Source organism: Periophthalmus magnuspinnatus, chromosome 10 (assembly GCF_009829125.3).
Source record: "Periophthalmus magnuspinnatus isolate fPerMag1 chromosome 10, fPerMag1.2.pri, whole genome shotgun sequence".
In the NCBI taxonomy this organism is placed as follows: domain Eukaryota; kingdom Metazoa; phylum Chordata; class Actinopteri; order Gobiiformes; family Gobiidae; genus Periophthalmus; species Periophthalmus magnuspinnatus.
In genome coordinates, this window is record NC_047135.1 from 9,509,023 (window position 1) to 9,523,460 (window position 14,438).

General features: G+C 36.0%; 1 protein-coding gene across 1 annotated transcript; it reads right to left on the reverse strand.

Moving 5' to 3' along the window:
• Positions 1–2,108: 2,108 nt before the first annotated feature.
• Positions 2,109–14,129, reverse strand: dennd6aa (DENN/MADD domain containing 6Aa). Its single transcript, XM_033974389.2, has 19 exons — positions 13,754–14,129; positions 11,999–12,037; positions 11,881–11,923; positions 11,115–11,227; positions 10,715–10,795; positions 10,357–10,462; positions 9,472–9,551; positions 9,287–9,346; positions 9,083–9,138; positions 8,628–8,750; positions 8,444–8,539; positions 7,669–7,763; positions 6,074–6,139; positions 5,900–5,964; positions 4,936–5,025; positions 4,600–4,763; positions 3,855–3,957; positions 3,345–3,419; positions 2,109–2,354 (listed from the first exon to the last, which is right to left on the reverse strand). The coding sequence occupies exons 1-19, from the start codon at positions 13,967–13,969 to the stop codon at positions 2,223–2,225; spliced, it is 1,803 nt and encodes a 600-aa protein (XP_033830280.1). The 5' UTR covers positions 13,970–14,129; the 3' UTR covers positions 2,109–2,222.
• Positions 14,130–14,438: the final 309 nt, after the last annotated feature.

Genomic DNA, 14,438 nt, shown 5'->3' on the forward strand with positions numbered 1-14,438 from the left:
TTCCACAATCTTCTCATGTGTATTTTCAAAGATATTCAGGGTTTTTTTTTGTATCTGGACACAAAAGACTAATTTGGGAAAGGAAATCAAACTCGAACATTTTTAGAGGATAAAATTAAGGAATTTACAATTAATAACCTCCTTTTGATAGCAATATTCATTATACACAAGTGCATATCTGGACAAATTACAACACTCTTTTATGTATAGTTGAATGAGTTGGCTTTCTGTTCTTTTGTATTTTGTTTCATAGAAACTGCATCTTGAAAACAAAAAAAAATATATTTATATACCTGTATGAATTGTTCAGACTATTACTCATTATTTCTTAGGGTTTAGCTTTTTTTTTTTTTCTTTTTTTTTTTTAAATTACGTTACAATATTTTGGTTAATTTAAAAACAGTGCATCTCCTATACTTATATAGACCCTTGCATCTGAAATTATGATGACATGAGATTCTAGAAGGTGAACACAATCTATTCAGTGGTTGGTGTATGTCATGGAGATTTATCAGAATAGACCTCTGTTAAAAATCTGTACATTTACATATTTATAGGCTGTCCATCGACCATCTCTACAGGTTAACCACCAGCTCTGCTTTCTCATGTATATTTTGAATCCAAATAATGTCTTTCTAAATAAAACTCAAATGGTGAATTTTGCTGAAGTCATCTTATTGAATCCCAGTATTTGAGTGACTAACAATATTGCTGATTTTAAAAGTGATTTGTGGAGAAAAAAAAACAATTATATACAGAATATTCAAAGTCACAATTGGTTCTGAGCAGTGCGTCAGTTAAAACCCGTATTTGGAAATAGCAGGTCATGTGATACAGATGCTGAACACTGATTGGCTACTGCAGTTTCTTCTGAAAAATACTTAACGTTTGCTCCAGTCAATAAATGACAAATGTGTGGTAATTTAGAAAAAACAAATAAAATCTGTCATGAAAGACATGGTTGTGCCCATTTGGCAAAATGTTTATTTTTTTTGTTTTGCCACCATCTTCTCTGTAAAGTATTTATAAAGATATGGTTTATTGGTTTGGACAATTGTGATTTTATATGTCTTCCCTTAAAAAGGTCCTGTATCTCATGTATTTGTACAAAATTTGTCTTGCCCCAGTACAGATATATTGTATAAGCAGCTCTTGAGGTCAATATATGTCTGCTGTACATCATCTAATTATAAAGCATTTTATTGTCAGAGAATCAGAAAGTGTGCATTAGCATGCTAGTTGTTGTTATGTTGTTAGTGACAGCAAAACTAAAAGCTTTTCACAACTTTTAGAGATGACAGCAAACTCATCACAGACTGCAGTCGTGAATAATTAGGATACTTCGAAAACATAAGGTAAGAGGATTTAGTTTAGACCATTGCAAACCATTTAAAATGAACTAGTTCTGTTTTGCACATATTTAAGACAGTACAGTGCTTTAATCCTGTAGTCAGAATGTTCCTATTAATCATCTTCATTACAGATTATATTATCCATGTCTTGTATGATAAGCCACCTGCTTGTCTTCATAGAGATATTATTTTGACCTGACCAGTATGGCATTAAACCCTCTAAATACATTATATTGCTAAAATATGTAGAAAAACTGAATGTACTCTTTCTGTGAGCAGGGTCGCCTCTTCACAGATCTGACCTGTAAATTAGGCCTTGTGCTTACAGTATTATGTCATACTATGGAACATTCAAGGCAATTATATCTCCATGGAGACGAGCAGGTATAGGACAATGAAAAAAGTTACATAATGCACCTTTAAAATGGACTTGCTTTTCTATAGCACTGGTCAGGTCAAATTCAGTTTGTTGCATAAATTTGTGAAGTTAGTATGAAGTGCACTTGGTATAAAAACACTTTAAAAACATTTGAAAACTTTAGTTAAAAAATTAAAAATTAGCTGCAGATCTGTTAACATGTCTCCAAAAAGACAAACATTTTTCTTTTCTTGTCGTTACATAATTGTTAATGCTATTTGTCAATGTTTTTTAAAAAGTCTCTTAGAAAAAAAAAACAAAAACAAAACATATATATATATATATATATATATATTCATTTGGAAAATTATGAACCATTTTTCATTATTTTGTTAATCCTTTCCTTTCAAGTGTTTTACGGTTCAGTTCCAGTCTTTAAATGTTGAAATCCTAGTTTTTGAAGTCCATAGGCTTCTTGTTTAAATAATCCAGAGGAGTCTGAAGGTCAAAGGTCAAGGCGTGTCAGGTTTGTGCAGGATACCCTGGAGATCCTCGGGTAAAGCCAGGATCACGGCCTCGATGTGGGACCGCAGTTTGGAGAGAGTCCCTGGTCGAACAGGCAGCTGCTCCTTCTCTGCCTGAGTCTGACAAACAAAAACAAAAAAATTAATAGATCCTTTAAAATGCCATGTCCTCACAATGATCAGTTCCAGAAAAAAGGCAAAATTAAGCATACATAATACATTTTCAAAGGTTAACTGACATGCTAATGGTTTTAGCAAGTCTTTATAACAAAAATGAGCAACAATTTGGATTTCCAATACAAAATACCTACATATAATATCTAATGTCTGTAGATAAAATAAAAAACTATTGTGTTAAAGTAAAGGATGTCTCCAGTGAAACATAAAACACAAGATTTTGCAATCAACAAAAATTATAAATGTGTGCAATAATCTCTTAAATAAAACAGCATGATCAAATGGAAGAACACTTGTAAATGTCTTTAAACTGGGATCTGATATCACTTACATGCAGAGGCAGGTACTCATTTCCTGAAAGAATTTGTATTTGTATAGAGTATCTTTCTAGGGGCATACTTTTACTCCTACTTGAGAATATTTTTTAACAGTACTACAAGTTACAAAAAGCTTTATGCCGAGAGAATAAAATTATTTGAGCATTTGTGTTCAGTTTACAATACTGTAATATTAGTGGTTTTCAGTTTCTAAAATATGATGATGTAATTCTTCCAAATGGGGGCAAGAGCCAATTTTCCCCAAATGATTCCACTGTACTTTGCCATAAAATATCCAAAAATATCACAAACGTTGAACCTGATCATTTCCATTATTGACTAGACTCAAGAACTCACTTTATTACAACTGCATTTTAACAATGTTCATTTTAACTGCCCCATCTGTATTAAATATTATTGGCCTGTAGAATGTTGTGATGTCGTCTGTCCCAGCTTTAGCTGCAGCTTGCTTTAAAAGGTGTTTTTGAAATCAGGTTAAGTCAAGTTTAGTTCATATTTATTCTAAATGGCCTAAATAACCATATTGCCTTGGCTAGTTGAATGGTGTTGTACTGTGCTGTAGCTTTAAATGCATAACACTATGCATTTTACTCACCAGTTTCTCTTTGAGTTTTAAGACCAAGTCTACAGCCTCCACTTCTGTGTGTCTTTGAATCCTCTGCTGCAGATCCTGAAAAAAACACACACACACTGGCTTGTTTCAGTTCCTATTTATAACCACTGAGTTTCAATATTTCCAATATATCTTATGCTGCTTTCAATTCCATGCTGGACAGTTTATGTGAACAAACCTTTTAGACAGGTTAAAAAATAAAAACATTTCAGAAGTCGCTGACAGTAGTTCTTGAATAGTACTTCAAAAATAAACTAAATACTATTTTAAAATGTATCATGTTCACTCAATTTTGACTTCCACCAACAGATTTATAAGGACTTGGCAAAACATCTTTGAGGTACACCTTTATAACTTACAAGCTTTCTGACAGCATTTGAATGCAGCTTCACTATATAATGCCCTAAAGCATTGTTTTGTCTTGTTTGAGAACATTTCTGAAGCTGTAAAACATCATAATATCGCAATAAACGCCAGCAGGGGTCACTGTACCTCCTCACACAGAGCCTCCAGGTGAAGAGCCTCCAGTTTCTGCGTCATCTCTCTCCTCCGACTTCTGAACCAACCATCGAAGTTTGGGGACTTCAGGAAATGTCTGGAAGGGATTTAAAAATATATATATATATATACACATACAAACTCTCTGCAGTCTTCTCTACTGCTCCGATTTTAATGAAAATATCAACATGACAGTGTACTTAAATGACCCAGTGAACATGATACTACAGTTGGGGGGGAAAAAAAACAAAAACTCTCTGCAAAAAACCTTAGTCTGTTTAAACATAAACCACCTCCAACATGTCGACATGTGCCCATGCAAAGTAGAAAATAAATATTCTCCAAATTCACCATCAGCTGCACAGTCCTCTGCTTTGTCCTCTGTCCCAACAAATATTCCATCAAATCCTGTCCTTCAGTCCATCTGTTGCAGAGCATAAAGGGGTGCACGGGGGCTCCATCAGCTGAGTTTACACAAATTAGCCATGTGGCTTCTCGGAATTATCAGCATTATTAAAAGGTGTTCCGGGGAATTTTTTAAGTCTGAAGTGGGAAAGACCCAAGTTACCAGTTGCCTGGAACGTTTTTCCAAGGTATTTTAGAGCAATAAAACACCAATAAATAATTTTATTTATAGCTAAGCTCAATGCCACACTGTGTAACATTCAAGGCAAAGCCTTCCTGGAGACAAGTGGCCAACAAGTTACATAATGCACCTTTAACTGTGTGTTCATCTCACCTGTAGAGCCCAATCCAGTCCCCCTTGGTCCTGGAGGTGAGCTGAGGTCCGGCTTTCTCCAGAGTCTTCATAAAGTCCTGCTGAACGAACGGTCTGAGCTGAGGGGGGCTCTTCCAGGGACTGATCGACTTTTGCAGCGGCATCAGCGACGCCACGTACCGCTCCTGCATGTTTACAATTCATCATGAAACTTCAAATGATTCAAGAAACACTTGTTCTTAGCAACATTTGTCTTTATCATCATCATTTAGTTTGCACAGGATTAAGTGCAACAACAGATATCAAACAATAGAAAACAGGCCCATTCAATGACCACCAACCTATGTAACAATTTACCAGGGGGATGATGAAGCTCTGTGTCAGCTCCAGGAAGTATCGTCTGAGGATGGCATTCTGAGCCGCAGACGGTCGCTTCTGGTTCACACCCTGAACACAAAAACACTTTATACAGACTAGAGTTGCCAAAAGTATCAAAAATCAGATACTAATCAATACTAAAATTAGATACTCATTTAAGCAGGCATCAGTACAAAAATACATTCATTTTCACAGGACAGAAATGAAGCTCTCCTGAATAGTTTTAGAATAATATTGAGCTGTATTAGAGCAAGTATAAGAATAAACTAGTATACACTCATGGACCATTACGGAACCTACCTGGATGACTGAAGGATTACACATATAATACCACACGGCAATATAAAATTACTACTTTCATGTAAAATCACTTTTTGAGATTTTATTATGAGAAAAAAAAATAAGATTTAAGGATTATTCACGATTATTCACACCAACTACGAAGACATTTCTTTCTTTAATTTCCATGTTACAGTTTGTGACCTGATTTATGAAATCAAACTTTCTGAAGGATAAAGTAAAGTTGAGGTGACACTAACAGACAGATTAATAAGATAACACTTTATATAAATTGTCCTTTTTAGGAGTCTATATTTAAAATTGTTATTTTTTAGGTCTTATATTGTGTCTGAAATAATCAGCCTAATAATCTTGACATCCCTAATTAGCACACGCCATTACTCAAACTGAGGGGATTTGAACAAACAACCCACAGGTTCACGGACGAGTGCTGAACCACCACACAGTCACACCCATAATACAATTTTCTACTAGGAGTAAGAAATATAAGCAACATTAAAATATATTCATACATATGTGCATTTGGTTTACTTGGTTTGATTTACAATTATTTATCTAAAATAAAAACCCTCACCTTCCAAAAAGCATTTATCTTAACAAGAATACATTCAAATTTGGTACAGGCCCTTTAAAAAACACTCACCTTCTGAAGTTGTTTAATGATCTCTTCGTCCTTGTTCAGGTAGGCTTTGTAAGCAGTGTACACTCCTGCATCAGACCAGGAAAAACAGTACAGTCAGAGGCAAAGCAACACCCTCTAGTGGAGCAAGGGAAGTCCACCTAAAATAGTGCTATAAATATGATCATAAATATTTACCAGGTTTAGAGTCCAAAGTTTTGAGATTCTTCAGTTTTTTCACTTTCATTTGTTTGGCCATTTCTCCTTCAAGACAACACGCATAAGGTTAAGTTAAAGAATAAGGTGAGCTACAAGTAAAGTCGATTCTAAAATTTCAACTCGATTTTGATACTAAGGAAAAGGATATTGGGACTCAATATCCCAATACCAATTCTGATACAAAAATGATGATTAAAAAATGTCATTTTCAACATTAAATACTTAGTACTTTATTTTATATTAACATGTGGTCTTATATCTGTATAGTCCAAGTACTGAACAGAAAATATGTGTACCATGTTGTTAGGGCTGCAACTAAGAATTATTTTAGTAGTTGACTTATTTCTATTGTACATTGAGACTTTGTAAATACATTATTAGCTAAATAAAGATATAAATATGGTAACTGAAGCCTTCTAGATGGAGAATATTTACAAAAGGTATTAGTAATGAAGATCTGAAATAGTTTATTCTTTTTGACATTTTGATTTAATAATACCACTTTTTTTATCAAAAAAAACCAACAACTTTTGGTATGTGTTTTAGAGCATGGTCATTTGGAACAGGGCCTAAATGAAGTTAATGTTGTTAGAATGAGATGAAACTCTAGCAGGACTGAGGGGAACGCATTAAAAAGGTATGTAAAGGTATACACTTGTACAATGCATCCAAGGGCAACATTTTAGGCCTGTAGTCAGGCCTAAAAGTAAAGAAATTCTTGTTCACCTAAAGACATGTCCTACCGATTGATTAGTCAACAAAAAAAGCGATCAAAACTATTTGTTTTAAGCGCTTTTTAAGGTGCTGACCTGAACTGCACTCAGACAAAACCAAAACAACTATTTATGCAGAAAAAGTGCCAGGAAACAGTGTATTCATATAAAGCTTTAACTTGAACTTGTTAATTGATTAATGAATCAATTTATGTTCCAATTGTACATTGTCCTTTTTACATAAATAAATGAATACATTACATTTCAAAAGGGATAATAGATGTAGAAAAGAATAATACTAGCTGAATGGCGCAAGTAGTAGCAAAGTAGTAGCAGTAACTGAAATCGGCATTAGAAAGTACTTATAATTGTAGTATTGGTAATCGCAGTAGTGTAGTGGAGAGCAGCTGAATTTATTGACAGTAATACTCGTGTTACTATTCTGTACTAGGGATGTAAAAAAGTATCGGGAATCAGATACTAATTTGATTCTAAAACTAGTACCAAAACTGTTTGAGCAAGTATTGATACCAAGATACTAAGTCACAGGAAAAATGAACCTTTCCTGAACAGATTTAGAATGATCTTGGGCACATACTAGTCTTTGTGGTCTTATACTAGTTCTGATACAGCATGAACCACTATGGAACCTACCTGGACAACTGAGGGGATTAAGCAAATGTAAGGCTACAAGGCAATGTAAAATAAAGTAAAATGATTTAATGTTGAAAATCACATTCTATTGTCTAAATAACGTTTATTATTGTTCTTCATTGGTATCGGATTCGGTATTGAGCATCAAGTCCATTCCTTAGTATCGAAATGGAGTTAGGCTAGTATCATGACAATGCTAGTCTGTACCTGCTTGTTTCATGTCTCCAATCCGGATGATGTGAGGCCAGTGCTGCAGAGTTTTAGCGAAGAACGGATTTGTGACTCCTAGAATCACAGATGGACTGGAAACACAAGACATAAGACACATTTACTTTAAATTACAAAATATTACTAAAATAAACCAAATGTTTAATGTTGTTGAACATTTTTTTATTCACTCCTAGGCTTCATTAGACAGGACAGCTGAATGCACGAAACTGGGGTGAGAACGGCGTGAGACATTGTAACATTGCAACTGTCCAATATTAGGAAATCTAATCACAGCTGCTTATCTGTAGCACGTGTCTCTCAAATGAGGAATATATCTACTCTCACATATCCTGTTATCATTCAGAACAAAATCTATAGCTTCTTTTACCTGAGATAGGTTAGGAGTTTAGTGATTAATTTGTTGATTCTGCATAAATGTTTCAGTGCTCCGTGTTATTAATTTATTTTTTAACTTGTAAGCTGCTATATTTGTTTTAACACTAACAGAACATGCGTTTCTGATTGGTTAAGCCGCTTGTCAATTATAGCTTGACTAGCTCAAGCTCGGAAGATAGATCCCTGGTGGCCACTGCTCCTGCCAGGTTGCCCCAGCGGCATTGAAGGATAGGTCAAATGCAGAGGACAACTTAACCTTAAAAGCATGTAGTCTTGGCTGGATAGGTGGATAACATGTGACCACTAGCCCTTTAGATTATTGTGCTGAACACATATCATTATTTTGTGTTTAGTCCTGGTCATTTGTGAAACTCACGGTGCCTGTGTTCTGGTGGTGTACTCCTTAAACTCGCTGTCATGGATGGTGAAGTAGGGCCTGAAATCACTGCAGTATCTGAGAGGAGAAATACAGCTGCACACACAAAGAACAAAGTCAGTTTAAGAGTTTGATATGTGGTAAATATATAATTATAATTCTGTGTTCATGCTGATCTATAGACCTGACTAGAGCCAAAACTGTGTTCGAGGACTCAGCCGGAGAGGGTGCCATCACCACCAATGCTTCACCTAGAAGAACCAGCTCCCACAACATCTGAATGTGGAAGAACACTGGGTAGAAACATCTGCAAAACAAAATACAAATGTTTCTATCCGGTGTAGAAAGTAAATTTGTTGCGATGGTTTCTAAAAGTCTGATTAAAACAAGCCGAAGGCTGGAGGCAGCATATTGGCTAATAGTAATAGTAATTTGGAGAAAAGTTCATATTTGGCAGATTAAGATGTGCTGTGTTACATAGTACAGACTAAATGGCCACATAGTCCTTAAATTTTTAAAACATTGAATAATATATGAAAATGTATTTGCTTTAAAAAGAAAATTAACCCAGTAGTGGGCATTTTAATTGTGCGTTTATTAAAGCCATCAAATGTGATATATCAATAATATTAGCCCAACCTGAAAAGGTCCACTTCATGAATGGTGGGGAGAACAATGGAAACAGAACTGTCACTCTGAAACAAAACAAAGAAAAGTCAGAAAATTATTATTAAAGTCATTAATGTCTAATGTCTTATTTAAATGACAATAAAAAACACCACTCTAAACGCAACCCACTTCAGTTCCTCAGAATATATTTGTCATATATATGCAATCTTTTACCTGCGTAGATTGAACAAGTTGTGAGGTCCCTGGTTTGTCATAACACGTTGGGATTCGAACCTGGAAAAGACGCAAAGCTTTATGAGAAATTTGATGAACGTGATGCATTCTTTGATTCTCAGTGACTCATTCTGTGATGGAGTGAGGCATTTACTTGCTGGGACAGGCCAGGGAAAAGTCAGTACCTTAATGACCACTCCCATGATGGGGAGGGTAAGGACGCGGCCCGGGTGTGGCGTAGGCCAACGGTCAATGTCGTTACATGCTGAAAATAAAAGCAGTAATATATATTTAAGTTCACTTGGATAACTGTTCTGATTTATTTTTACACTTGAAGTGCTAAAGAATGCTAAAAACTATTTAAGAGACCTAATCAAGTCAGAACTAGGGATCAAATATGGACTTTGAGCCAATTTTGATATCTGTCTAGCTGTTGTGGCCGTAAGTTATATTTGCCAATAGCAATACCAATATTTAGGTGTTAAAATCCATAGCAAAGAACCAAAAATGTAGTAACTTGACCTTGTCAGGAGAGTAGTATATTCTCCTCTATGGGGACGAGTTAAGATATATTCATTAATAGGGCTGGACCAATTTACCGGCCCATTATCAGTATTGGACGATATTGAGTAATACTGGCATCGGCTAGAAGCACCAATACCAGCTGGCCGATATTGCTCTTCGGTAATGAAAGAGTTAACCCTGCCATCCCTTTGCAGATGCATGAAGAAAACAGCTCCTTGGAGAGAGCATGGATCTGAGAGAGACTTTTCAAACTTTATTTGACTAGTTTCCCTCCTAAATGATCAGTTTAGACATGTTTGCTCTCTCTAAGTTAGTTTTTAAATTAACACTAAGGTCTCTTCTCTAAGTGCAGCTCAGTGCAGAGCAGAGATGACACACAGACTGGAGAGGTACAGGGGGAGTCTTTACCTCTTATAATATTCTAGCATATTTCTTGTTTTATTCAGATATATCTAACACACTAACACACACACACCCCAACGCGCACACTAACACACACACTAACACACACACACTAACACACACGTTGAGTTTAATGCACTGACCAGCCTCCAGACAGGGCTCCTGCTTCTCGAAATACTCTGGGGCCAATATCTTCAGTAGAGAGTGGAAGAACGTGACATACGGGAGCTTAGAGATCAGCACCAGGGACTGAAACAGAATGGATATTTTTGGTTTTAAAAGGTTCAATATTATGAATCATTATGGCTCTTTAAAAACATTTTCTGACACATTAAGCAACTGGAATTTCCTGTTTTATAATGTATATATACATACAAAATAAACAAGTTCTGTGCCAATGTTGCCTAGAAGTCACAGCATGGTGAAAGGTTCAACTAGTCATTATACAGTCCCCTTAGAGCAACCCTGACTCAAATATCAAACAGACAGTTAATCCCTCACCTTCTGGAAGTATCCCCTCTTCAGGCTCTTGTCTCGAACCTGTCTGAAGTAAACATATCCATAATAGTGGCCCTGTTCTCTCTGGAACACATAAAACAAAAGCATTCATAAAAACAAGTTAAAAAAAAAAAAATTCACCCATTGAAATAAATGAATTGAAATGACACTTTCAACCAAATGGAATTATAGAATATTCGGTTATTGTTGTGACCCGGCAATGTTCTAGGGCTGAGGATATGTCACTGCTGAGTGTTCTGGCATTTTGTACCTTGCAATTTTCTGGGAACTATGCCTGAATCTATATTGTCTTTGTACAACTTTTAGCTTCTCATTCTTACATTATTTTTATCGTTTTTTTATTATTAATAATAATAACAATAATATTCATCCACATCCAAACCTTGAGACATGGTGGTGCGTCGCGGTCTGCATTCTCCAGGAAGCAGCCCAGAGAGGACTTCCTGTTGGAGCCCTGACGGAAGCGGAAGCAGAACTGTGTGTCACCAAGGCAACCTGCAGAGAAGGTAATGTAAGGGACATGGTTATTGTGGCAACTATCGCCATCATCTGCATACACTGCCAGAATGCTAGACTGTACCGGTTAACAGTGAAAAAAAACTAATAACTGTAAATCTTCCACTGAATTAAGCACCTGCCCTTCATCTGAAATACACATCATGCTAGCGAGCAGTAGATTTTTTTTATTTGTACAATGACTATGTGACGCTGCAGAATTCAAGGCGCATCACTAATAAAATTGGAGAGTGGGTGTATGCCAGAGGTGGTGAAAACAGGGGTTGATCAGCAATATGAAAATAAGTGATTAAGATCACTTTAACATGCACAAATCACTCCAAAAACAACTTCAAGGGGGTAAATGAGAACGGGAAACAACTTTAACAAGGTTAAAAGCTCTGAAAAATTGATTTTGTATAATCTGCTTAAAAAAAACCCTCTTTACTTCTAAAATAATTCTTGATTTCAGATGAACTGTTCTAATGCTCTATGATTTTCCAAAAAACAGGAAATAGCAGCAGAAGGACAGAGGAAGTTCAGTGTACATTTTGGTGTATAGCCATCTGCTGCTGGTAACATATTTGAAGCATTAACTCCGAGTCAAGGTGTGTTCATGGACCACAAAAGAGTAGGAATTATCAATGTCTCACCTGAGTTTGAGTCTGGAAATGACAGGTAGCAGATACTTGTTTTCTGTGAATTTAAAAAGGAAGATTGGATTAAAATATGGTTTTAGTTTGTTTGTGGTTGTAAATATGCTGAACTCACCTCTTTCTCTGACAGTTTGGAGTGATGAGGGTAAATCACCTGCAAATCACATGAAGATAATTACAGTCACATTAACTTAAGGTTTGTCACTTTCAAGGACCTGTTTATGAAATAAATAAAACTACGTTGCTAACAGCTTCAAATATGTTACCAGCAGTAGATGGTATCTTGTTTGTTGTTGTAAATTAGGAGCAAACATTTAGCAGAGAAACTTGTTTTGGGGTTAGACATTGAGATCTCTTACGATCGCTAACCACAAGAGCAAGAAGTAGATTAAACACATTAGTGCAGTGTTTTCAAACTAGTGGTATGGTAACTTGGAGTGGTTTCTGATTTTAAAATAAGGTGAAATTTATGTAGTATTTGAATTTTAAATGTTCTTTCATATAAATTGTTTTACCTTTGTTAAGAATGTTTCTGACATCAACATCATAAAAATATGAAAATATAATGGCTACAATTGAAAGTATACTACTATAGTAAACAGATGTATTTGCTTAGTATCCGAGTTAAGTGTGAGTGTGAGACAAGTCTTAGGGGGTACTCAAGACAAATACAATTGGGAACCACTGCATTAATAGTCACATATTCTCTTTTTTTTTGGTTTGTTTTACCACTGAAACTGACTGGAAATGTTTCAGCTCTAAAGCAGCAACATGACGTCAGCCCCAGGTTATGTTTGTAAAAGAAGTGATTCTCAAATATTTTACATGATTAAAAAAAGACCTAAAATTAAAAACCTAGTTAGAAAACTTAAAATGTAATAAATTAGCATAAAAGGATACAGGATAATATATTGTTTCTCTAAAAATAAAGAGTAGGCCTGTTACAATAATTACTATATTGACCCATTATTCAATATGTTAGATTGAACAATAGTTAATGGGGGTCAATATGTATCATGGGTATATTTTCTTCACCAATTATATCACCCTTCAAAATTTCTTATTGTGACAAGCCTAAAAAAGGGTTTTCCAAAGCAAACGTGTCAGGTCTAATAAAGGTCAGAAAGAGCTGTCACAAACAATTAAGATGCAGTTGTGATGACTGCAGAATCCATGGTTCTGCTCCTTCAGATCATGAATCAAATGTTTTGTCTGTAATTGATCTGTTCCACGTATTTTCATTCATCACACCTCCAGTAAAGACATAATAATAAAAAAGCATTTTATAACACTATTTGGTAAAAAAAAAAGAAAAAAAAAGAGGAGTCTGACCCAAGTAAATGTTCCCTGAATGGTGCAATTTAGCTAGTTTGTCTGTCCCCAATTTTACCAATGTTATGCTTACTAATAGCAAAAATTAGATAGAATAGATATTATCCACATTAAAGACAGCTGGATTAGATTAACAGAAATTACATTTTAAATAATTCCAGTTATTACATGCCTTCACAGTAGAAAGACTATTGATAAATTGCAACTTCCAAGGGTAGCTGCCATATGACCCAGTTTCTCTTTTCTTGTTATACTAAGTTAGCCTGAGGTTTTCCTACTGTCACACTAAACAACCGTTAATAAATGTTTGTTTTAGTTTTCAAGCATTTGGGATGCTAGCTGCTAAGTGAAAGCTAAGTCGAATCATTTAAAAAAGAGTTTTAATGAATAGTGAGCATTTAAGAGTTTAATGCAGTAGTAAGTTAAGTATGAACCCCATGGGGATTGGAGTTGAGACCCCAGACAAAGCCACAGGTTCAGAGAGAGTACTTGTCCTGTCCATCCCGTGACCGAAACTCATCCCCGGGCTCGGCCTCACCTCCACGGCCTGTCCCAGCTCCAGATCGAAGCCCACCACGCAGATGCAGTGGAGCCAGGCGGAGAAGCGGTCCCACGGGAGCAGCACGGCCTCCTGCGGCTCGTCCTCTGCTCCAGGGCCCACAGGCAGTGTTATCTCCTCCGCCGGGGAGATGCTGGCGTCCTCGTCCAAGTCCTCCGGCTCCTCCAGCAGCTCCTCCGGGCCTTGGAGAGCCATGAGGCCAGCCCCACAGTCAACTCAGGCCGGGGGAAATTTTCTTCAACCTCCGAGCAGTTGAAACGAGGAGTTTGCGGAGTTATTTTCGCACAGTTTGCGATGTTTTCTCCCCACAACAAAAAGAGAAGAGGCACGCAGCTAGCACTTAGCGTAAAACCGGGCTGCGTCACACGTACAAGGCCTACGTAATCACGCAGCCTCCGGTCACAAGTTTTTCGTTATTTTTATTTTTTGGCCGATGTATTTATATTGTCTTTTAAGCCATCATGCCATATTGCTCATCATATTTTTTTTGTGTATAAAAGTTATAAACTTTTAATTTGCATATTTAAAAAATATGACCTACCAATATTAATATTAATTATTATTGCATTACACCATTGTAGTGATAACATATTCCAACATTTTTTAAATGTTAATTACTTCAATAACCTAATTACAGTGCATCTAAATACGCTTTGTAAACAGG